General features: G+C 43.3%; 1 protein-coding gene across 5 annotated transcripts in view; it reads left to right on the top strand.

Annotated features, from left to right (window-relative positions):
* The window catches only part of MGLL (monoglyceride lipase), a 108,190-nt gene that overhangs the window by 45,194 nt on the left and 37,396 nt on the right, over nt 1-25,600 (top strand). For all 5 annotated transcript variants that reach the window (XM_069812180.1, XM_069812175.1, XM_069812177.1 and 2 more), the window contains exon 3: nt 17,699-17,805. In XM_069812180.1, the coding sequence (XP_069668281.1) occupies nt 17,699-17,805 (107 nt within the window). The remainder of the gene's footprint in view (nt 1-17,698; nt 17,806-25,600) is intronic.

Here is a 25,600-nt window from a genome sequence, read left to right as displayed (position 1 = left end):
GTGGTCTTGTTGAATGCAGCAGGGAAGAAGAAGCAGTATGTACTGGTGTCGTTTTCACCTATCGTGCCAACAGCAGGATTTGTGGAGCATGAAAACAGGTAGCTCTTTGGCACTGAGTGCTCACTAGTCAGTGCAGAGCTTCAGATCTGGGCAAGGCAGGGCATTTTCAGGACCGTGTAATGTTGTTTGGAGGAAGTAAATTGCTGGTACCAAACCAGATAGATCTTGTGCCTATAGCGTGTCCCAGTAGTCAAGGAAATCCTACTTCATGGGAAAGCAGTCTTTGTGTAAACAAAAACAATGCTTCCATGCAAGGTTAAAACCTCTGCCACCGCCCTGAGCGGTCTCAGTCAAAATATGAGGTAACAGGAGGTGAGGAATTAAGAAACCATGCTCTGTTCCTAGCTCTCAGACAAAGCTGCTAAGAATAGAGGTGGGATGAGGAAGGGGAAGGAAAGTTGGGAGGAGAAGTCAGACATTTCCTCTGAGGCCCCTAAAGGGCCTGGAGAAGTTCAGAGATGACCCTCTTTTCCTCTCTGTTCTGTATCCCTGTAGCTTTTTCTGGATGCTACAGCTGTTCCTGTCACTGCCTAGATAAGCACAAACAGTCTGTTCTGGGGCACTTTCAGCCCCTCTGCTTGACCTCAGATAAACCCTGTGAGATTTATTAATCCAGGGTAGTTTTTTTCAAAGGTGCTAATAGCCTGCAGCCACCATTGACTTCAGACAAAGTGATGCTTAACTCTCTCCCTGTAGATCAGCCACTCTAGGGTGGACACTTGAAGCTTGAGACACTTGTAGTTAGAGGATGCTTTTGAAAGTGTGGGTTCCAAACATCCTTGTATCTGAGCTTCCTCATGGATCAAACAAATCGTTATCTGGCTAGTTAGCATGATGCTTGTGTGTCTCTCCACGTAGTGGTCTCTAGGTGCACTTAGATGATTGCCAGCAACTGAAGTGGTCTGCCTGAGGAGGCTGCCTGAAGCTGAGACATGTGTGGGTCACAGATGTGTTCCCAGTCAATTGTTAATGTACACTAAAATGGATTGGCTCAACTTTAGACATCGTGACTGTGTTTAAGTGAGCAGAGTTGCAATTGTCTGAGTAAACAGTGTCTTTGTAGGAGTTCTTTCAGTTCTACACCTGACAAGTGTGATTAAAAATACAAAAATAAACAAACAAAAAGCACTCGCTTTTCTGTTTACTTTTAAAAATTTGTTTTACTCTTTGAAAAATGCCTGTCATTCATTCTGACATGTTAGCAGTGAAAGGCCAAGCCAATAAGGAGAAAATATATTTCTCTCTTCCCCAAGGACTTTGCAGAAGTGCCTGTGGTGCAGAAATACAAACTGCCTTTATATTTGAACTGGCCCTTAAATTGTGGATATTGCTTGCTGATTTTGGCACCTCATTACCAGCATTTCCATGGATTTCCAGAAGAACAGCACAGCTCCCAGCATGAGCAGATGACAAAGCTGAATATGACTTTCAGACCCTTCCAAAATGAATAAATAAATAAATAAACCCAAGTGAAGTCAAAGCAAAGGGAATCAAGTCACTAATTATAATGTCTTTAATGATACTGTGTTAGTCTCTAGAAATACTTAAAGGAATTTCTAATTCAGTGTCACTCTTGAAGAACACTTTTATTTGTACTAATGAGGTCAACTTCAATCTAACACATAAGGCCCAAATTTGTATGGTACAAAGTGACTTATGTCAGCACAGGTTCTCGTAGGATGAATTCAGCTCCCTCTGTGTGTCTGATCACATCGTACACAGTGCAAAGGGGAAATAACAATTATCATTGTTGAATCAGCATTCCAGGCTTTGCTTGCTGTGTTGCTATTACCTGAGTTTCTAAAGCCTCCCTTCTATTCATCAGCCGTGTATGTGTTCCTTTAATGCCTATGTCCTCTTTGCTCCATGCGACTGTCTTATTCACGGTGAATGGAGGCATCCTTTTATGATTTCTTACGCATTTCCAGAGGATGGGCGAATTAGCAAACCAGCTTCACGTAAGAGAGACTCTGACAGACAGGAGAGCAGCTGTGGTTCTTGCTGTAGATATTTCCAGCTGGCTTTTTTAGCAGGATAATTTTTTTCAGTCCCCACAGGAATGCTCAACAGAAGCAAATCTGCCTTTTATTCCACAGAACCCAAGGAAAAAGGCAAATAACAAAGGGAATAACAACTGTAATTTAAACTGTCCCTTTTGCTCATTGCCCTGTTAGGATCAGCTTCTGAGCACAAGCGTACAACTTTGTGACACTGGTGTGTGGGAACAAGGTGACTTTAGGAGTTCCCTGTTGTGAATCTCAAAGCAGTAAAATTTCATCCTGGTCCTGAGACAGCAGCAAAGGAAGCAAAATCGATGTTGGTTCTCAGTGAGCCACCTGATAAACTCTTGGAAATGGTGCTGTCCAGCACGGTGAATATCAGAGGTAGAGGCAGAAATAGGAGAAAAGAAGAAAAATGCTCTTGAGATTGTGTTGAAAAACTCAATTTCTGCCCATGATTCTGGGAGAGACTGAAGGCTGAGCAAACCTTGCTTTTCTCATGCAAATAATTCATTTGCTTTTAATGGGATTACAAGTCTGGTGATCAGTATTGGCTTTGTACCATGACTCTGATGGATCCCCTAGCTGGTCACTCAGCAGTTAGAGCCCTGCCTGTCCCTCCAGGTCTCTTTATCATGAGCAGACCCTGCACTGGCTCTCCTCTCAGACTCTGGTGCATGAATTTTCTTCAGCTCATCAGACTGGGAGCACTCTAAACCAGTTACTTGTTGACAGTGGTGCAATAGTTGCAGCAGACAAACTCATCAACCTTATCAGGGTTCCAGATGCAAGAGCACTTTACTTCACTAGCACAAGAAATGTGTAGGTTTAGACAAAATGATAAAACCAGCCACACACAGTTCCTTGCCTCAATTTCTTCAGCACTCTTGAACATCCCTTGGGAACACACAGCAGCTCTTTTAGATCACCGTGAATACATCTACAACAGGAGTTGGCTGGCATAGTTGTACTGGCTAGAAGAGGGTGTTTTTTCTAGATGCCTATTGCAGAGGAGTTGGCCTGTGTTTCCTTGCAAGTTGCCTTCAAGCTGCTGTGAGTTTGTGCTTTCCAAAACCACGGCGAACATCTGATCTCTTTGTTCTTCTAGGGAAATTGCATTGTTCTAAGAGCTGTCCCTGCAGACACATTTGGCTGAGCTGCCTTCCCTAGGTTCAGGTGTGCCTTTGCCCTAATGTGCTTCCACTTGAATGGAAGCCATCAGTGTTTTAAACCTCCTATTGTGCCTTATCCAAGAGATGTGACACAACCCTGATAGCAAAAGGCTGATTCTCCTAAGTATCCAAGGAGGTAGTATTGCATCCTGCCCATCAGATTCCTTAAGATATGCTTAGGCAAGTCTCTTACCTCATCACACCCCAGTTAGGTCCTTAACTATACCCATATGACCCTGCCCTGTACTCTACCAGTACAGATGTTCTGACACTGTATCAGTATGGCTTATTATCCTACAGGGAGGAAATTAGCAGCACCAGGGTAAGTAAAGTTTTTTGACATCACTAAAACCATATCTCTCCTAGCGTTTCTTCTTGCAGACCAATAAAATTTCACTTATGTTAAGTGGAAGAGAAATACTGGTACAGCTATCCCAAATACCAACCTTGGGCTAGTCCCAACCATAAATATCTTCTAAAGCAACGACACCTGGGGGAGCCACTGGGTGGTGGTGTCAGGAAGGCATCTCAAAGCTGACCAGACTCTCTGTCCAGACAGTGGTACCAAGGTGTGGCCTTGGGGACAGGCAGGGAACGGCCAGTGGAAGTGGTCCTGGTGGCCAGAGCGCTTCGGTCAGATTTGCCTGCCTCCAGGCACGCTGCTACGGGCTGTCCACATCAGCTAGGGCAGGAGAGGGGACGGGTCTTGGAGCGTGCTCTACTTTGGGATGTGTTTGTTTCTCCTAGACACATGCAGTATGTCTGTGTCCAGAGGGATTCATTATTTTTGCAGTGGCAGCCATGTAGCCATTTTCAATGTCCCAAGACCTTGAGTAACACCAGACTTCATGGGTACTTCCACTGGAATGAAAGAGACTCCCCTTCTGCATTACAGACACTTGCTCTCCAGCCAGAAGCTATCTTCATTTCTGTTTGGCAGGCGCTCGCTTGATGATGGGAGCCTCAGAATCCTCCCATACCAAGTGATGGCAAGGGCAGCTTGCTAGACCTAGAAAATTTAGTGTCAGAAAACAGAATGAAGAAGTCATTGAGGAGCAGAGAACGGACAAAACACATGGTGAGGACAGTCATTAGGCAGTGACACAGTGACCAGTGATTTACAGAATCAGACCCTTAATTTCTCTGTGCTTTTGTTTCTTCATCTAAAATTGGGTGTAATCATCCAGGCAAATGATATAAATTGGGTCCGGAGTCCCTAGATAAAAGGTGCTAGAGAAAGTAAATTATTCCTTGAGGTTTTGGTGGATGAAGAGTGCTTGATGTCTGAAGAGAGGTTTTTAAAAAAAATCCACTAAGTGATGCATTAGTTGTTCTCTGCTGTTCAGCTACAAGTAAATTGTCTCAGCAGCAATCCGTTAAAAGAAAGAAAAGAGAGAGAAAAAAAAAGGAAACAAAATATTGACAACTGGGCTAAAGCCAAACATTCAGCAGTAGTAGCGTAGTAATCATTTGCTCCAGTATTGTGTATAGATGGGTAAGGAGAAAATGTACGAAGTGCTATAGATTTGGTAGGAAAGAAAGATTACTGATCTTTTTCAGCCATCTATCTAACCTATGATAAGAAGGGCTTGCTCTGTATGTTTTCTCTCTTCCTTGATGAAGCTTGAAGCTTGCAGAGTGAGGGAATAAAACTTAAATCTTTGGCCTTTTTTTAGAACAGAAAGCTGGCTTAATTCGCTGTAGGTGTCAGCAGGTTAGCTAGTTCACCAGCTGGCAAAATGAGCTTATTTTTATAAGTTTTCAACGTATTTTTTGCTTTTATTTTTCAAAACTATCTCAATGAGGTTTCAAATTCAACCGTCAAATTCCAGAAATCTGCAGTGGCTTAATTTGCTGGGCTAAAGGCATGAGGAGTGATGAGGAATCAGTAAGTAATTAAATTGTTGTAGAGATAACATCTATCCCACTTAATGGTTAAGCTTTTTCTTCATTTTTTCAATTTTGTGTGAGAGCTAGTCTACAATATTTGGAGTATTAAACACTGTATTCTAGGCAGCATTCATAATCTCATGTTATGAAAAGGATATTCAAGCCATCAGCTCTCCGCAGATGATTTTAGCAAGGAGCGCCAAGCATCTCAACCCAGGTTGTCTTGAAAATGCACAGATCATCTCTCTGACACTGTTAGCAGCCCACAAGTTCATTAGGACAGAAAGCTTTTTAAAAATTGACTTTTTCTTCCCAGGTTTGCTGTGGCCCCATGCACGTAGCACAGGGCTGGAGCCCAGGGAACCCATGGTGACATTTTGACCCTGCTGTTAAAACTCCCGCTGATTGCTGGAGGGTCGGGTTTTGCCTCAGGCTGTGTGTCCATCCTTGCCTCTGGCATGCTGTGTTGCCATGGGCAAGGTTTTTTCTCTCTTGTGCTTCAGTTTACATGACAGTGGGAGGAAGGGAGGGTTGATCCTTGCTTGGGACAGGGTAATGGATCAGAGCACCTCTTGATGCCCTGTTCATCTTTGCATTATGTGACTCTGCAACAAGCTTAGTTGCACCCTTCGTAAAGCATTTTGGTTTTTGTGAATGAGGAGTGTTGTACAAAAGCCAGCTGTTGTTATTATTTGTGCTGTTTACTTACTGGTCACATTTCTCGGCGCTGGGGAATGGAAGAAAAAATCAATCAGCAGATTCACTTTGTTTACATTTAATTTCACTTTCAGTGTTTGGGGAATGTTGATTTGTTCAACACCCCTCCTTCCTCTAAACCGCCTAGTTTTACATAGTCGGTGGAAGCATTGTCTCGTTCTTACACGTAGGTCTACATTTCTCTTTTGAAGCATCATTTAAGGGTTCTGACCATCAGGGGTTTGCTTCCCGCTGTGCGTGTTCTCCTGTTGCTTTAGGAGAGGCGGTCGGACCCCTCAGCCCAGCTAAATGTAGCATCAGGGCTCGTTCACCTTTTGCTAAGCCCAGCACGGTTTCGGCCGTGCCCCTGCTCAGCCGCCCCGCGGCTCAGCGGGCAGTCTGCGAACCTCTGCTGCCCCGTACGGCCCCGCCAGCGCTCGGGCACCACGCAGGGCACGGGCACGGGTGCTCCAGCGCTCCCGAGCCCCGTCCCTGTCTCGCGACAGCCGAGGTCTCTCTTGCTGCCCGTGTCCCACACGGCACGTGCAACGCTTCGACCCTCGCCCGGGAGCTCTGCGTCTCCGACGCCGGCGGCGGCCCCGGTGCCGCGCTGTAGCGGTGCAGCTGACGAAGATGAAGCTCTTCCCGTTGCAGGCTGCGACAGATGCCCCCCTCACATGTGATCCGACGAACGGTGTCTTGTGAGTTGGCAGAGGAGAAACTCAGGAGGAAGGACAACACATCTTCCCTGCTGCTAGCTCAGACACCAGCTCTGACTCTTCGCTGGCAGTCGGAAGAGTCGGAGCCGGCCTGGCAGTGGCGGCGTTAATAACTGCGGTGTTGAAAGTATTTGCTCTTGATGTTGCTGAGGCTTTCTAAAAATGGTCAGAAATATGTGGTACTTCTCAGTTTCTGGTGAAGCGCTCCACATAAAACACAGCGTTCCTGCAGCAGAATAACAGCTTGTGGTTTAAATAAATGTTGTTATTTCTGCTCTGCTGTAGGTGTACATGTATGTTTTGGTTCAGTGACTGCCAGATACTGTAAATGAGTATTGATTTCCTTTTCTATTTTAAGCTTTTCTGCAGAAAAGGCATCCCACATGCCTTTAGCTTTCTTTGCCTGTACCTAAAGTGATTGCAGCCAAGGATTTATCTAACTAAATACTTTTTTATTTTATTGTTACCACTCATCCTTATTTTTGTAGTTGCCCCCAAGTTGGTCAGTTTTGGAGTTTAAAGCTATTACATCCAGCCCTTTTTGAGAGCAAATCAACAAGATAGTGTTTAAAACTCATGGCAAGTGGTTCCTTATTTACATTAGCATTGCAGCTCTTGCTGCCACAGGTAAAGCTGTCTTGGTGTTAGAAATGAAAGAACATTTTAGGAAGCAAGTAGCTAAAGTCTTTGGATGGCCAGATTAGCTCAGTGAGGCCAAGAAATAACACAGACTTGGATTTGGCAACCATAGGCTGAAGTCTGTATCCATTTGTTAACTTTTAAGTCATCTGTAGGTAAACCATTGCACCTCAGCCACAGTTCAAATTTACTTTTTGGTTCAAAACATGAATAAACATTTCAGCCTTTAAATCACATGTTGCGGCGATCACTGTCTTAGCAGGATTCCTGTGTCTCACATTTAAGTGCTCACGTTCAACTTTCTCTCCTACCTCAGGTCTATGGCAAGCATGGAACAGTAAATTAATTGGAACACGCTCAAAGCCTTGGCAAACACTTTGCCTGTGACATTACTGATTTCCCAGAGGAATAGCTGCTGATATTGATTTTGACAGAGCTTGTAAAGCCTCTTGCTGCAAAGATTCCTCTCGTAGCCGGGCAGGGCTGAAGTGCAGCTCTGGGATGTGCCGAGATAGGATTATTCATTGGAAATTGATGTGCTTAATCTCAAAGTATGTTAAAATAGACGTAAGTGCTTTATGATTAAGAAATCAATCCCTGAGTTTCTGTCTCTAATTTTATGGGATAATTCCACCCTGGCTTTTGGAAAATGACGGAGAAAAAGATTGGCTATTTGGAGACTCATGTTATCTGTGATATTTGAGCTTTTTATGAGTTTGTCAGTTTGTTAAAGATAACCAATTAAGATCTCTGCCAGCACAGAGGACTGCAGACAAAATTGGATCAGAAAGGTAAAAGTGAGGATGGGTAATGGACTCAGTGCAGGAAGTAATCAAGAGTTCCACATTATAGGTGGAATTGCCTGGTTACAAACCGTACTATCAGGTCTAAGTATTTCAGGGAATTGAAGTTTTATGTTTTGCTTTAAATCATTGCCATACAATTGGGAATTGCACAGCCAGTGCTTTATTAAAAAGTAATAATATCATACTATCTTGAATTCACAGAACAGGTAAAGTGTCATCCCCTTTCTTGCTCTTTACTTATTCACAGCTCTCTTCCAAGCTAGCGAAGATTTGCCCATGTAAGCCCAAAATGCCTGATCAAAGTACTTCAGTTGTGCAGTTTTTATTGCAAGGAATGGCTTGGAAATGCTCTGACCCCCTTGTGCCAGATGTGCGCTTTTCAGCTTCTTCCCTGCACAGGTGCTAGGGTGATGAGCTGAATTCTTCCTTTAATAAGTTTTTCAATATTGCTTGTCAGGAGTTGTCTGTGCCATCCACTCCCTGCAATAACAGCTTGAGACTGGAAGTGATTAGAGCCACGGCTAGAGTCTAAAACATGGACAATCCCATTTTTAAGAGCCATTGATTTTGTGGGGAGACTGACCATGAAGAACCCCCGATAAGCCCAGGTTCAGACCACTAGTGTTGTTGAAAAATAGCTTGTGAAAAAAATGAAGTCAAAAGACGTCTACAGAATTGTCTTAAGAGGACTTTAGGAAACAGTGCTTGACATTTAGACATTGCGTCCTCTGCACCGCTTTATGATTTGTCTCAAATTATAAGCACTTCTTGGCTAACACTTGAAAATAACCGAGCAAACAAGCACGTTACTAAGGACTTAAAAGTCACCATGTACTTGTGTGGACCTAACCAGAGAGATGGCTTTACTAAGTAAAGTAATTTACATTTGTTTGAAACCTACAGAAGCTCAACTAGAACTCGTGACCTCGATAGAGGGATACTGCTGTCTAATTCCATCTTCTGTGCTGTGCTGAAAGGTGAGATGAAATGGTCAAAATGGGGCTAGGTTGCCATGTAGGCAGCATTCTTGCATGGCTTGATCTGCTCCCTTAATCAAGCACACCTTTCTAGGAAGCCTGCTTGGTCTTTTGGGGTTGAGTTGGGTTTGTCAGGCTATGAGCTTACAGCAGCCGTAAGTAGTGACTTGTCACTGGAACAGGTACCAGTGTTCTGAATGTGCCGAGACTGCAAGTGAACTCAGTAAGAAGGAACTGGTTTTGCACAGCTACTTTGAAACAGAGACGTACTTTTATATAAAAATACCTTCTTTGTTCAGTGAACAGATTTAGTCCTGAACTAGTGAGTAGTGCTGAGTTTGAGCGATAGTGACTGTGCAGAAGAAAGCTTCTGGCCCTTTAATAGCAGCTTGCTCATGCTTTGAAAGGACAGTCCATCTAATTACGCAAGCCTTTCTTTTTCCAAGGCTTTGGCTTACCAGGCAGTGCCTGCATTTTGATTTCAAGAAGAAACTGCTACACGACTGGCTAAACGGTAATTTTTGTCCCTTTGGAAATCGTTAGAGGTTCAGTGCAAGTCCGTGAAAGAGGAGGGGGAGGTCTGCAAAAACTGGTCTTGCTCTTACTCCCTGTTTGTTGGTTCTCCATTAAGAATCATGGTCCTGCAGCCACCTTCCATCTGCGGTGGCTTTGCTTCCAAGTGAAAATTAATTTTTAATAAAATTAACAAGAGGTATCTTATTTTTCCTGATTTCCAAGGGGATCTATGTCAGAAACTCTTTTGCGTCTTAGCATATTCTTCCTCCGCACCTTAAAGCTAATCTAAAAATTTTGGGTGTGATTTCAGATCGACTTGAATTTTGCAGCTGATGTCTTCTATTTAAATAATGCTTTACACGGTTTTCTTAGAAATACACTGACTGCTTTGTGCATTCATCCTTGTAGTTCCCCTTGGGAGATATGACCTCCATTTTATCTCTCTTGTAGCCCTTGTACTGAGGAAGGGCTGAAGCAGAGCAAAGTACAGAACTGGCATGTCCAATTCCAGCCTTACTCCCAGCCAGGTCCAGGGGCAGTTCTGCCCGAGCTCCCTCCAAGTCATCCTCAGCCTTGTGTGTGCGGTGATGCCTACACCTTGCCTCTTTGGAAACAGAAGTCACAATTCTTCTTTCAAGGATTCCTGTGCTCTGTAGAAGGGCAGCAGCAAGAGGAAAGCGCAGCTCCAAACCCTGCGCTGCCCACGTCTCCAGAGTGCTTGTCTGCCGTGCAGATTCAGAGCAGTAGGTCTGGCAGCCAGTTCTGCCGAGGAAAACCCCATCTCTGATATCAAAGTGGAGGAGTGTCTCCCCGAGGCAGACCGTGTAACTCTAGAATCCCTTCTTCTCAGTTTTATCCAAGAAGGGGGTGGGAAGATCCGGCACATGAATTTTGAGCTACACACCACGCATTTTACCTCTGATCTCAGCCTTGTGTCCCCTAAAATATTACTTCAAAGCTTCCTTGAAACAAAATACAGCTGGTCTCAAATGTTAACTTTGCAGAGATTTGTCCAGAGCTATGCAGTTGCAAGGTTCCAATAATTCCTTCCCTCCCAGCCCCATGTGAAGTTTCCTTCATCTCTTTTCCCTATATTAGACCACTCATGAGTTATTCTCGGTGAGGGCTTGCTTTTCGAATAGCTACAATAAATCAGCATAAGCTGTTTCTCCAAATTGTTTTCTGCTGGCTCTAGCTAGATCCTGTTGAACTGTTTGTTTTGAAATATATCTGTACTACCCAGTTCTGTCTCTGCCCCATTGATTTATGGTGTCTACACTTTCTGGTGTTGTTGAATAGCTTATCCATGTTACTCCTCCTGAAGGCCATGGCAGTTCTCAAATGCTCTCCTAACTCTATGCTGATGAGGGATTGTGATTTTGAGATGTATGATGAGACCAGGCTTGCAGACATGTTGCAAGAGAGTTGTTCATGGAAGAAAGTGGAGATTTTAAGACTGAGCCCTAAGTCTTTATGATGCTAGACAGTAGGATGCTGCTTAAACTAATAGCAGCCCGTTTGGACAGGCTTGAATCAGAACTTCCAAGCCTGAGTAAATGGGGAAAGTAAGTAGGAAGCAGAATTTGCTGGAGAGGTTTATTTTTTAGTTTAGGATCTCGACAGGAATGAAGCTACTGATTGTATTTGACTAGATCAAACCAAATCAAACAAAAAACAAATGTGCAGAATCCTCAGTCCCCATGAGCTCTATAAAATCAAGTGGAAATTTTGTAGTGTGAGCGTATGTCTCCTTTGACATATTCTATGGTGATTAAAGGTTTTTCACAGGTTAAACGTCTACATTCTTGAACTATTGCTTACCTCAGTCTATCTGGAAGAGGTGAATTCCTCCGGATTTGGAGCTCTGTGAGATACCCATGCTGATGCTACATGGTCTGTGATATTGAGAGGAGGTCGATAGACACTCGATTCCAGGCCATTGCCATTCTGACTTGCTTTTTCTCCTTAGTTGGGAAAACCAGCTATAGAACTGCTGGTTTAACATAACATTGTTCAACTTCAATGATAGCTGAAAAAGGAGGTGGCTACCCAGATTATGGACCTGCATAGCAACGCTATAGGCCAGTAAAGCAGAAGCTAAGAATGCATTTCTCAAAAAAACTGAGCAAGAGAGCAAGCAAAGCTCTTGGGTGTAATGCCTCCTTGAAACATGGCTTGGAATTGGGAGCAATGTCATTCCTCTTGCACCTTCAGAGGGACATAACTCTGCACGTTTCCTAGAGACGGAAGGACAGCATGAAGGGATACACCCGACTCCGCCATAAATATTCCTGTCTAATCGGAGTCACCAGGCTGAACTCTTAGCTAACTGCGTGGGTCATGAGCACGCACAACATGAGAGAAATTGCCATAACTATTTGTAATCCCTGCCCGTGGCCCAGGTTTTGTCAGGGTTGCTTTGGGACACAAATCATCTCAGGGAAAAAAAAAAAAGAGCAAAAGCTGACTCAAAAAGCAGATACAGAGACATCTCTCTTCCAAACTTCAGGTCTTACATCCAAAGCAAGAGAAAAGGTCACTAATTGTGAACAAAACAATTCATTCTTCATAATGTGTTCTTGGAAATGATTAGCTGGAAATTAAAAGAAAAAAAAAGGTAATCTTTAACCACATACCAAGGGTGGAAAATTGGAATGACAGTTAAAGCTCAACAATGTTACAAGCTGCTTAATGCATAATCTTATTATGTGAAAGATAACTAATCTTCATAATCAGTGAGGACCACTAACCCAACTAACACAAGAATGCATATCTTTAATTGATTTTCCATTATCATATACTTTGGAAGCAAAATATACATACATGAAATTACATTTTTAACAAGTTAAAAAGGTCTGTGAGCAACTATCCAGTTGCTTGTCCAAAAATGCCACCAGTGAAATGTTTTTGATAAATAAAGGTTAATTGTTCACTGTGGTTCTAAGACTCGGGCTGATGCCAGCTACAAAGAAATTGATAAATCAGCTCAAACAACACAACAAGCTGTAATACTTCATTTCAGTAAGCCAGTCATTTTTCTGGCAGCCTAGCTATCTCAGAGCTTTCCTGTCAGTTAGTTTTTAAAAATTACTTTAGGAATTTAGTGTCAAGTATTCAAAACTGCTCAAGTCAGATGTTCTTTGTTAGAGCTGATCTGGTTCTGGTAACAACGTACATAATACCAAATGAAAAGCATAGCTGCCTTACATAGAATAACATGGCATTAGCTTAAGTTGCAAGGGCTTGATTCAGGAAATCACTTCCACGTGTGATTAAATCAGTCCTTATTCAGGACAGCATTTATAAATCCTTTTTAACTTTCATCTTGTACTTTGTAAGTCCTACTGACTTCCATGAGTTGAAGAAAGTTTCCTGAGTTTAAGCAATTACTTAAACATTGTTCTGAGGAGGGATGCTTTTGAATGGTGTGGAAAAGATTGCATTTTTCATATATGTAGTCATAGGAAGCTTGTCTTCAGCTCTTTGGTCTAGTCCCAGTGTTTTGGGTTATTTTCTGGCAGTAAAAGAGCATGCACGGGGTCCCACAGAAGTGTCTCTGTCCCCAGAGGACACAAGATGTTAAAATCATACCGTCCCACTCACAACCTTCCTCATCTAGTTCAGTTTCAACGTGATTTTTGTTGAAAATAAAGCAAGAACATGGGTCTTATGCACTGTGTTTCTGGCCTGCCAGATTTCATAGCACAGCAGCTTTCTGAGTGTTGTTTCAAGGTATGTTTCTTCTAATGACCAAGCCCTGGTTTAAGAGGCTCTTGCTCACTTGCATAAGCCTGGTGCTGCAATTTATTTTCCCTGCAATTGTTCTCCTGCAATTGATTGTGGAATTGCATCTCTAAACAATTGTCCTGGCATGGCAGAGAGAGCAGAGGTGGCAACACGTGCCCAGCAATAAAGAAAGTGAGAACCTCTAAAACCGGTTCCACTCTTGCACCTAGAACTGAATTGCTGCCCTGTGAAGCTGCTCCCCATGGAAGTGACATTTTAGAGGATGTGAGGTTACAGCGAGAAATATGGAAGCATTGCAAACAGCTAAAGCTTAGATCAGCTGGTGACCTCTCCGAGAGGCAGGACAATGTGTTCATATGGGTTTGTGCACACCGACTTTGCGTTGCAGCCTGGCTTCTACCACTCCCAACCTCCCTGATTCGGGAAAGGATGTTTGCTCGTGCTGTGTACCAACTGTGTATTGCTTACTCAGCAAGCTGCAACTGCAACATGGAGGGACTGGTACCAGTCATGGGTGACCAGCACAGTGGAGATGTGGGAGCAGGGAGTGGTCACTGGTATATACCATCCCTCCGAGTGGGAGATAAGTAACCACAGCCAGTAGTTGATTTGAACAGTGGTTGTCCTGCCCTGTTGTTGTAATAAGTAACTGCATCTGTTTGCCAAGCTGTGCAGTACCAGGAGGCAGAAACCTGCAGTGGGGACGGAGGAGGCGGTGAAGGCTATGGGAGGGGCAGGGATCTGTGAAAACCGTCTGCTGCTTTTGCAAACAGCAGTCAATAAACTGGTTTCCTTTAATAGCCATAACTGTTGTTGCGCTAGTTAGGTGAAAGCAAGCACGTGGATGCTTACTCATGCTCAGCTCACACCTTGGCTTTGTGTGGAAACACACCTGCTGAACGTGGGGAAATCGTGCTGCCGCGTGATGAGGTGCTTTCTTGAGCAGATGCCAAAACAATGCTATTTCGAGATGTGCAGCAATTACAGTTCCACCAGCCAAAGCCAGCTGAAGCATCCAAAAAACCATCAGGTTTCCTTGCCTGCGGTTAGAGAGACCGGAGTTAGCAAGGGTTCAGGCACAGGTCAGTCTCCACCAGAAAGCTTTGCAGGCTGCGCACGATGTTTTCTACCTGACATGTGCGAGTTTCCAAGGATTTCACCAGTACAGTTGCAAGAGCTGGAGGTGAAGAAATTTCTCCCCAGGATCAATTTCATACATGGCCAATACGCAAACTTTGTTTAAACAAAATTTCCATTGAGGTGGCACGCAGAGGCACTGCTGCAGTCCTGCAAAATCTTAAAGCCTGCAGGGTTTCTGTATTAAACGACTCTGTTGAAAGCAGTCTCTGATACTCTGTTATTTAAGCCGTTGTGGTAGGAAAGAGCAGGCTGCAATTCTAGAACAGGGGTGTCTGCAAAAATGTTTACATACAGTGAAGAACTGCTGTCAGTCAATCTAATCACTCGTATTTTCATGCCAGCTTGCTAGTGAAAATATGTTGAACCATGTATTTGTTATACTGCTTTCAAGTATTATTTGCCAAATCTAAACTTGTTTTTTAATGGAAAATGGGAGATTAGGTGAGAGAGCCAAATCCTTCAATCGTTGCTCAGATGATACTCATACTAATTTCAATTTTTCAAGCTGTTGTGTTTAATGTACAGCCCCTGTGCTTAGACATGAAAGCTGGAGCTAAAGAGCTGTGTAGATGTGACCTAGTTTTTAGTCAGTAAAGCCACTCTCACTTTTTATTGATCAACAAAACGAGCTACTTCTGTTTCAGTGTAACAATTTGGAAATTTTGCTCCTTGTTTATGACTATTGATAGGACAAAACTTTCAAAAGTATCTAAGTCTTCTTGACAGCTACTGCCATTAGGGCTTTTAAGGCAAAAACAGTCTCAGGAATTTTATTCAGTATTTTGCAGACAAATGATAACCCAGGTCTCTTCCCTGTGGTGTCCAAAGGCTCAGTTCTGCAATGCCGGGCAATCGTACTAGATGAGAGGAGAGGTTACGTGAACACCTGGCCTCTCTGAAGCATTGAGTTTTTTTTCTTTTCTCACTGGTTTCACAGAAGATGATGGGTCTGAGCATCCAGCAGGATGTTGTCAGGCAGAGTCGTGGTGCTACATCAGTGTGAATGAAAGCAAAACTAGGGCTATGCTGTCAGGGGGGATGAAATAACAGCAAGAATTTCCTGGCAGAGATCTCTTTGCCAGCTTCCCATTAGGTTTCATTCACTTGATGCATTTCAGTGCATACATTCAAATAATATTTCTCTGAGAAATGAAGGGCTGTGTTCAGTCAGCCAAGCTGTACCTTAATCTCTCTGCCTAGTCAGCAGAAAAAAATACAGGTCCTCTAAAGAGTAACTGAGGGCTTAAGTAAGACACTGAGCAGGGAAGCTGTCAAGAGCCAGGTAATAGGAGGTGTACGGCAGAGAGACTTAGCCTGGCTGAGTCTGTTGGATATCAAGATGATGGGTACACAGAAATTTTCTCTCACATTTCCTTAGTTTCTGCATCGGTGTCCTGTGCACGCAGTGCCACTGCTTGCTGTACGGCAGAGCCCACAGCCTGTGGGTTAACAGCCTGGCTTTGCTTCACCCTGTACCCCCTGCTGCTTTTCTGAATGTTTGGCAGATCTGCTAGCCCCAGACATGGGGACTGTGATGTCTCTTTAGGAGACCCAGAACCAGGGCTGAGGTACCAGACCATTACGCGTAGGTGGAGAAAGCATTTATTTTCAAGGGCATGTATAGAGTAATGACTCGCTCTTCCAGCACTGGTCGCAGTGTCTCTGCTGGGCTGCCTGTGTCTGGGAGAGGTGGGACACATAAAGCCATGATGCCTCTGCTGCAGAAAGTTCATATTCTCCACTGTGGAATGAGCAGTGTCTCCATTTCTTCAGTATTTGGAGCTATAATAATAGACCCTGCACTCTGAAAATCAGACTGTCTGGCAGGTGCATTGATAACTTGACAAATCTATTGACCAGGGAAGATGACAAAGGAAGTAATGACTGCTCCACACTGATTGTTTTGAAACCTTCAGTGATACTAAAGAACGTTTGTAAGGCACAGCAACTTAAATATGCTACATGACCTAACCTCACCCTTGCTAATTAGTATTAGGCAGGTACCAGAGCATCTTTGCATTGCTGCTTTTGTGTTCGCAGTTTGCTCTGTAAAATCCTTCTGGTTTCGATGGATGCTCTTTCAAGCTGTCTAACATGACCAAATACTTTGAAGCAGGTGCTAATCAAAGAGCTAGAGCAGGAGTTTCTACATCACCCAACATCTTCTTTGCAGTAAATACACTGTCTAAAAAGGTATTCAAAACCTCAATCAAAATAAAGTTGAGGAATTCACTAGCTGCAAACTGCTGTTACTATTTTATGTTGTCAGTTCATTTAATATTTCACTGTTAATGTACTGAAAATGTCTAACTTGTAGCCTTCAAACTGTTTCGTGGTTGGTGATGTTGCAATGACAGGTGGTACTTTTAAATGAACAAGTTATGTTTATGTTGCTAAAGCTGGATTTTAAATAGTCACCTGTCAAATTCAGCAAAAATTCTGTAGTTTCATTGCTACTTCTGCTATAATTCTAGTCTAATTCTATACAGACTTTTCCCAGTAAAGACACTGGGAAGGTTCATTCAACTTCAGTGACTCTCACTTGATGCCATTCCAGTAAAAGTAAACTATCATTGGTAAAAATGGAATCTTTGAAGATAAGTATTTGCGTGTCTTTCAAAAAGAAGTGTCTATTAGACTGGGGTTTTTTATGATCCCTCTCTGTAGTTGTATGGTGGCCAGGTAAGAGTCACTTTAATCACCAAAGTGAAGCAACTGTTTTGGGGCAGAAACTGGAATGGTAAAATTATCAGAATTGGGGTCGAAAGATAAAATTCCAAACTCCCACCAGAGTTTTGGACTCTGCCTGAGACCTATTCTTTAGCTGAAATTTCGTCTTTAAGAGTGCTCTGTAGCATCAGACAATGTTGCAAGTTATAAAGTTAAGGACAATATTTGTATTTGAAACCACCGAGAGATACCAATCCCAAAATAAATCAATTATGTCAACACTTAGACTGTAGGAGCAGAATAGATGCCTCAAGCCCAAGATAGAGTTACCCAGCTCAAGGACTGATGCTGATGCCTATTTGCATCTTCAACTTGCAGCAGACCGTGGTGGCAAAGAAATGGGAAAGAGCAGTGTCTGTCCCATGAGCAGCTGACTTCCATGTGGTCTGTCCTACTACCACCTGGTGAAGACCAGGTTGATGGAAGGTCAGGATGGCAACTGTTTCCCGTCTGTTCAAACCCACCTCAGCCATTATATACTTGCCTTGTATTTGCTGATGTCTGAAATGCTGTTGCTAAATTGAAAATGCTGTTTTTACTTGCAGCTCTGAAACCTTTGTGGGTTGATTGCCAAGTTAATGATTTATACCTTAATGCTCCATTTAGGGCCCTCGTGTTTATCGCTCATGGCGCTGGGGAACACTGCGGCCGCTATGATGACTTGGCCCAGAGGCTGACAGGACTTAACTTGTTTGTTTTTGCCCATGACCATGGTGAGTAGCCTAAACCAGTATTTAATTTACGGCAGCTCAGGACTTTACTGAAGTAAATGCCATTAAAGCTACTCAGCAGTGAGAGAAACGTCGATAAAATATTTACACCTCAGCATAAATGAGAAAGGGATCATTTGTTGCTTTGTAAAGATCTACATATTGAATCTGTAAAAAGCTATCCCCGTTTACCTTGAGTTTTCCTCAGTCTCGTCCTTGACGTTACTGCTGGTGCTATTTTAACCTCTCTGTAAGGGATTATTTCTCTTTCACCTGCCTCTGGGGGGGTGAAGAGGTATGGTCCACTGTGAAAGTGGGACTGGGAGCCATGGTCCCAGAGGGGAGGCTGAAATGACAGCATAGCTTTCATATACCGATACAACTAGACAGCTGCACCCTTGGGACATGGAGAGGTGTGGAGACATCACAGACCTTTCTTTGGACACATCTCCGCAGTCCAGCAGAGATGCCAGAGCTGGCTGTACACACCTTGGTTCTGACAAGAAAGCAGCCTGAGTGCATGCAGGGCTGTGATAACACAGCAACACCACTTCAGCCCTCAGCCAGCAGGTCTGGGCAACGCTGTGCCAGACAGACTTACTGTCCCAGCCTCCTCTGGCTGGAAGATCTCTGCTCTGTGCTCCATTCTGCGATGTAGATATGCTGCGTATCACCAGATCTCCTCCTGCGCATGAACTGGAACACCCTGATAACATATTTGAACCATCTATCCTGGTTCTTTGGTAGCCTCCTGTCACACGTGACTTTTGCAGCTTCATGACTTCTTTGTGCTTGGAAGTCTTTGCTTTGTTTTTATTGTTGCAGATAGCTGCCTCCCTGCAAGAGTTACTCTAGATATTAGCAAAATGAATCAATGGGATTAATGATGGCAGTCGACAAAAGGAAAGGCCAAATTCTGATCTGACAGGTTGAAATGGGATGAATCTCAGTGTAAATCTGATCTCCTTCTGGCAGATCACCCACTGACATTGAAAGTATACTGCAATACACTGGAAAGTATACTGCAATTTACTTGGCTGAAGCTGAGACTCAAACCTGCCCCTAGATCTCCTCAAAGACAGGGCTGCTTGATTTGAGCTTGAAGATCCTGAATGCATACAAGGCATTCATTGCACCATTTAGTCTGCGAGAGAAAAGGCAAAACCTTACTAAATCCAGGTAATCAAGGCTTCCCCTTGCACTTGCTCTCATGACTCACTTTCAGTCACAGCAATGCGCTTGATGTGCAAAAACGAATCCTATATTTTCCCTGAAAAAGAGAATACCTAGTCCTCGGGACAGCTTGCAAGGAAAACAAATAAACCCCATGTGATTCTTCTGGACAACTGATCACATGCCATATTCAGGCCTGGCTTTACAAAGGCAGCTGACCCATGCAGAAGTATCGTGGCTGACCACATGAGTCTCTTTCTCCCTATATAGGCATAATATTTCTAAGTGTTGATTCATTCATTTCTATATACTTCCTTCTGAGTTGGACATAGGCTAGCAGGAATCTGCAGTAATCCCAGTAGAAAGTGTCTCCATTTCTCTGTTTATCTGTATGGCACCAAGTTCATGAGAAAGGCGGGGGAACACGCCACTTGCTGTCTCCACTCTGCCGCTGCTGTTAGTAGACCACACACAATATATACAAAAAGTTACTGAACTCTGGGACACACAAGCAATTTATTCAGAGCCACCGTGGGCCTATGAGAGACTGCGCACCGTGCACACTTAATGTCATGCCTTAGTTCCTCATTCCCTTAAAACTTGGTAAAGGTTTTAAGAAGTAGAGTTAAAATAACAATATTTGAAGCAACAAACCTAGAAGAAACGATAAAACATTGTATTTGTCGCATGGATTTGATATGGAGAATGCTTCTTCTGTTGGTAGAGAAGGGCCTTTGGGGTGAAGGTTCCTGTCAGGAATGTTTTGTGCTCTATAAGGAGACAGTTATTTGCTCTCTTTTTCCTTTAATATCTTTTTGACTAAAGAAGCATAAATATTTTGTGGTTTTTTTCTATAGACTGATGTTGCTGGATTAATTAGTTCACTTTAGTTAGTGCAAATCTGGTTGCTTAGGCCAGTTAACAACTTCATTGTCCCTATCAAACCTACAGTTTTCTTTGTAAATTCAGTTCGGTTTTCTTTATCAGCAATGGGGAGAGGGTAAAGAGGAACCCAAAAGCAGAACAATGGAAACACAGTTGTGTTACACAAAGACCTAATTTAACTGAGCTTAGATTCACTGTAAGTTCAAAAGACAATTAACGTATTTTAGGCTCTGTAAAATTATCTTTGCACCTAAAGAGGTAAGCGGTGAGGATAAACTTTCTTTGAAGAAATACAGGTTACAGCCTGAGCTGGATGCCAGCAAGACCTGAAGGACATAAACACCTCCATTGCCAAATTTGCTCAGATCAGACTGGGAAGTTTATAGCTTTCCTCCACCATTTTATATATTCCAAATCGCTTCAACAGTGTGTTCCCCCTTTGCGTCCCGTTCTTTGGATATCTTTGGGTAATATTAATTATTCAATTGTGTTAGCAAAGTAATTGCTTTCTGGTCCCCATCTCTTACAGTGGCTCTTAGTCTTATGAGCTTGGCGTAGATTTCCTGACCTGCACATTTGTTCTGGTTCTGGTATTCCCATGGATAAATTCCCAATATAGGCACATTATCTGTGAGATTATTAATGCAGTTCCACAGTGTGGCTAGCATGATTTCCCAAATGAGTTGGGAAGTTACTGGGGTTGTAGTATGCGTGACTTGACTGATTTATATTGTGTCTATCCTTCAGTCAAAAGAAAGAAAAATAATTTCCATTTATATTGCTGACTGTAAGTGCTCATGCACTGGCTCTAAATCTTGCCGAAGGCTGCTGTGCACCACTGTTTCCTGTTATGCAAGGCTTCAGCAAAAAGGTTGGCACTTCACAGAGTAACAGTATCCTCCCAAATTTGTGTCTTAGTATTGCCCCATATAAGTTATCACTGGTGCAATTCTCTTAGTATGCCAGGAGTCGTACATTTACTCTTTGGGGTATTTCATAGTAATCCCAAGACCGCTGGACCTCATAGATATGTATTAGAAATTTTCCACAGTGGTGGTGAAAATTTAATTCCAGAAGACCTCTTAACCCTACCTTACATCTAATATTATTACATTGCTTTTTTTAATATCAATCCCATGAAAGGGGAAAACGGTATTTCTTTGTAATACAGCATTTTCTTCTGTGGTCTCTTATATGGTGTTTTTAATAGGCAGGTAACCGTTGCCCATGATTTCTGGGTTTACTTGGTGTGCAGCTTCATGAAGGCAGAGTTAAGGCTGCTGGGATGACCTTGCTATGCACTTCTGCAAGCTTTAGGTATTTTGAAATGACATCTCACTTTTTCAATTTCCTTTCTGTATTACTATTATTTTATTATGGCAACATTCTGATGACAGAAAAAAGAGACAGGAAAACATATTAGGTTATTGGCAATCAATTTAGGAAAGCCCTCTTAGAAGGAATACCCATGGGAGTTTCATCAAATTGGAGTGATATTGTAATTCTTCAGTCAGTTGCAGGCAGATTGCAGCTCCTTTAGTTATAATGCAGTATTTTTAGGGAACTGTAAAGCTGAGAGCCAAGGAAAATGAGAATAAAGGATAGAGAATGTGGCTTTGTTTTCTCATACCAAGCATTTCAGTTGGTAAAGCACATGATGTTCCAGCTATCCTCATCTCTCTTCCTATAACATCTCATTTGCTGAGATCTTATTCTCATGGTTGCATTACACACCCAGAGCCCAGAACAACGACAATTTCACCTTCAAATGTACATGTCAACTAATAGCAGTTACAAAAGCATTTCCAAGATGCAAGGGACACAAAAATGTATTTACTTCTCTCTTACACTTTTTGACAGCAGTGACACTGGCCCTCTTTTTCACTTGGACTTGCTGGTGCTTCTTGCGGGTAATGTGGCTGTCTTATGTGAAGATGAGGAAGGTGAAATATGTAGCCCTAACCTGGCAGCAGTTCCTAGCCCTTAGCTTTGCTTGAGTTCAGCCCCTCCAACCTCCCTTTCTCTCCAGGCGGAATAAACCCTCTACCTGTCCTGGTACATGGAGACCTCCGACTCTTTGACCCTCTTTGAAGCTGGTGAATTTCCCACTCTCGAGTTATGTGTAACATCAGATTAAAGCAGAGGGAAAGGTTGCAGCTCTAACAGCTTATTCATATTCCTTAGATGTTTCTAACTGAAGTTCAGCTTTCTTTTTCAGCCCTGCTGCTACTTTGTGTGTGGTGAGCGTTTCTGATGGGTAAGCAGGTCCTCCTCAGACAGCTACTGCTGCTTGCGCTCCCCATTAATTTTCTCACTGTATTCTCTATTTAATGAAGCACTTATTTCTAAAAAGTAGAAAATAGATGGAGCAGAGTTTTTTAAATGCATCAAATATTAGCTGGTTTTGTTTGGGGGTTTTTTTCCAAGTGATTGCTATGTTGTTCTTGCAACTGTTAAAAGACCATTTTGTTGATGAGAACAGAAGGCTTTTATTTATTCATAGCACTGGGAAGGACTGATCTACACAACAAGGTTAAAAAGCACTAAGCATGGTCAAACTGGGAGGGGGGAAATTACTAAGAAGGATGTCAACATTAATAAGAGCAAGAATTAGGGTAGCACCACGAGTGAGAAGTAACAGCTCATGCACACCAGCATGAGGGAATGTTCCTGGAGAGCAGCACTCCCTGACGATGTGATCAGGCAGGCTTCGAGGCGATCTCTAGGGATGGAGTCAGGAAAGCCTTGGCAAGCGTTATTCGGAGCTGGTTTGCTTGCAGAGCAGCACAACTGTTCCTTGGTGACTGTTAGCAAGGCTGGGTGTGGGCCTGCTTACCCATAGCAATCTGTTCTCTTTCTGCTTCCTCCGATTCAGTCTACCTCACTAGAGCAGGAAAAGTTTAAACAGCTTTTCTGCAGAGACATAGAAAAGAATGGCACTGATTGTTTGCATTTCCTTTGACAGGAGGCTTACAATGGGTTGTGGGCATTTTTATTTATTTTTTTCCAGGGAAGGGCTCCTGGCCTTCAGCATAATACATGAACATTGCTGGGAAATAAAATCTCCCATATACACTACTAGAAATAACCACGGGTATGGACACATTAGCATTTGCAGGAGTGCAAAATGACTGTTCTCCCCATGAATCCCCATGACTGGTCTCATTCATGCCCCCCACAGCAGGAAGAACCTCACACACAACTGGGATTCACTTGCACACAAAGTTGCACTACATGAACCATAGCAGCAGCCATGCTCTGAGCTGTTGGACTGCTACTGATGCTCTCATCCTTAGACGGATGCTCTCCTTGGCTAGGAAAGATAATATAGCACTAGCTGTGTGCCTGTATTAGTGCATCCTCTTTTGGGCTTTTCCTGAAGTGATGAAACTTGTTCTCCCAGGAGAAATTCATAGTGCTACCCAGCCCCATGCATAAATACTAGTTCTGAACCTACTGCATGCCATATAGGCAGAGCTCCCGTAGTAGGGTAGCATGGCTGGCAGGCAGCGAGATCTGCAGTCGTGCAAAACCAGAGTGTTCCCACAACACAGGTGTTGTGATGGGGTGGAAAATGCTGTTACAGTTCACAGACTGGAGCGGTGACTGCAAGGGCAGGAGGAGAGTCAGAGCCCAGCTGTCAGGTTGAGTTCCCCTCTCTCTCTCTGTGTATTTCCTTTGCATAAAACCCCACTCTTCAAGAGTCAGGAAAACTCTTTCTTTTAATGTTTCTACTAACAGTTCCAGTCTGAAGAGTCCTGGCTCGTTTGTGTTTGTCAGTTGAGGACTGCTGCAGGGGCATTTGCCACTGATTGTTCGTTAGAATTGCCAAGCAAAGAAGGAAGTTCTTCAGAGCTTCAGGTTAAATTTTGCAAGTACATTCACTACAGGGAAATCAGCCCTTTTTTTCTTCAAATTATCTTGACGTGTCTGTTTTCAGTCTTTTATGATAATTCATTTGGAGTGGAGAGAGAGCTGCTAAGGGGTGATTAATCTGTCCCACCATGATACAAGTGTATGAACATAAATCTTGGTGCATGTAGCTCAGAAAACTGCTGGATTGAAAGCTCATGACAGAGCAAAAAACAATGGGAATATAAGGGAATACTTAAATGATTCTTTGACCCTTGATCCATGGCTGGATCAAGGTAAATGTCATATGGACCCCTGAGCCCTGTCTGGAATTCATCCATTCTCCCCTTTTAACCCAGGGGAAGATTGAGTCGTAAACACAGCTGAGATGTCAAAAACAGGCAGTGATGTCTGCTGCGTGGTGTGTGGGCAGAGACAGAAACTGAGGGGATATACCAGAGAAGAGTCCTGCTGGTCTTCCCCACCTCTCGTGTTCTCTCTTGTAAGCATCTTCTATAGGTTCCTCTTAGAGGGGTATCCTGGAGGAGATGGCTCTTTGGCCTGGCTGGCAGAGCACTGCCAGTGCTGTCTTATACCTGTTTTGACTCCATATTCGGTACAGTCCCAAGCCAGCCTAGCTCTTCCTAGCCTTTCCTTCTCCAGATGTTGAACGAAGGTAGCAGTCAGGCTTATCTGCCTTCCAGGGCAGCGGTGAGGAATGCTTAGCATGTGCGAGGCACACAGGAGGTGAAACCACAGCGCCTAATTACAGGGTGAGAGTTCAGATACTGCAGCACGCCATGTAATTCCTTAGGCAGTGAGAAAACAGAACTTGGAGCAAAAAGTTCTCCTATTAAACTAATAGCTAATGAGTAAACTTGTGCCACCCTCTTCTAACTCTGTTTTGGTTATGGGGATTCTCATTTAAAGTGCAGTTACGGTGTGCGCTTCTCCCAACACAGACGTGAATTATGAACTTGAAGACCAAAAAGCAAGATTAACTCGAGATGAACTGGGAGACCAGTGTGCCTGTCACTAATGAGCTTCTGCCAAAGTGAAACCAGTTGCTTCTCAGCTCCAGCTCTTCTGGAGGGACGACTGGTCTTGTAGCACTGGATCTCTGAGCAGCAGTGACAGCTTGCTAAGGAAAACAGGTCATTCAGTTTGAGCCGCTTTGAAATTATAGACAAAATAATTCATACTGCTAAGATGCAACTTTCCCCATGCATTGGACAAGCTCTTGAACACACTCTTTCAACTGGATAGTGTATTTTCTCTTGCTTTCTCCCAGATTGCTGCATGGACTTGGGCTCTCTTGGTGGTCACGAGATAGTGCCTCCCAGAGGGGCCACAGCTCATGTAGGAAAAAGTGGTCTGGATACACCTCCTACCTTACAATGATGCTGAAATGTGCCCATAATTGTATCGGAATACAGTGTAGCCCAAGGGAGGTATGCAGTGGCGCAACAGGCAATTGTAAGTACTTTGAGGTGGGTTTTATTAAATGGAGGTGTGCACATTGTTATTGTTATTTTTGAGAAGCCCATTACAGACTTCTGCAGCCCAGTCTTGCTCTGGTGAAGTCATTTCAGCAGTGATTCTGTCACTTCATTCACACTGGGATCATACAGTCCCAAATCTCTGCCTGCACCACATGGCATCTTTCAGGGTAGTAAGCATTGTTTCCGTTTGAGGAGAGCAACTATACAACAGCAATAAAACACTAGGTGAATCATGAAAGCAAATACCTACGGCGTCTCATGCTCTGGAGGAAGCCACAAGCTGGGACTTGGAAATGCAAGTGCAGCTTTTATTTTCTTTGTCTTGTGAAAGCAAATGAAAGAACACTGTCGAGCCAGGAAGCTGCTAGACCACAGCAAACTAAAAA

The sequence above is a fragment of the Haliaeetus albicilla genome, chromosome 24 (assembly GCF_947461875.1).
Source record: "Haliaeetus albicilla chromosome 24, bHalAlb1.1, whole genome shotgun sequence".
In the NCBI taxonomy this organism is placed as follows: domain Eukaryota; kingdom Metazoa; phylum Chordata; class Aves; order Accipitriformes; family Accipitridae; genus Haliaeetus; species Haliaeetus albicilla.
Note: the sequence above shows the minus strand (reverse complement) of the source record. Positions and strands in the feature narration are given on the sequence as shown.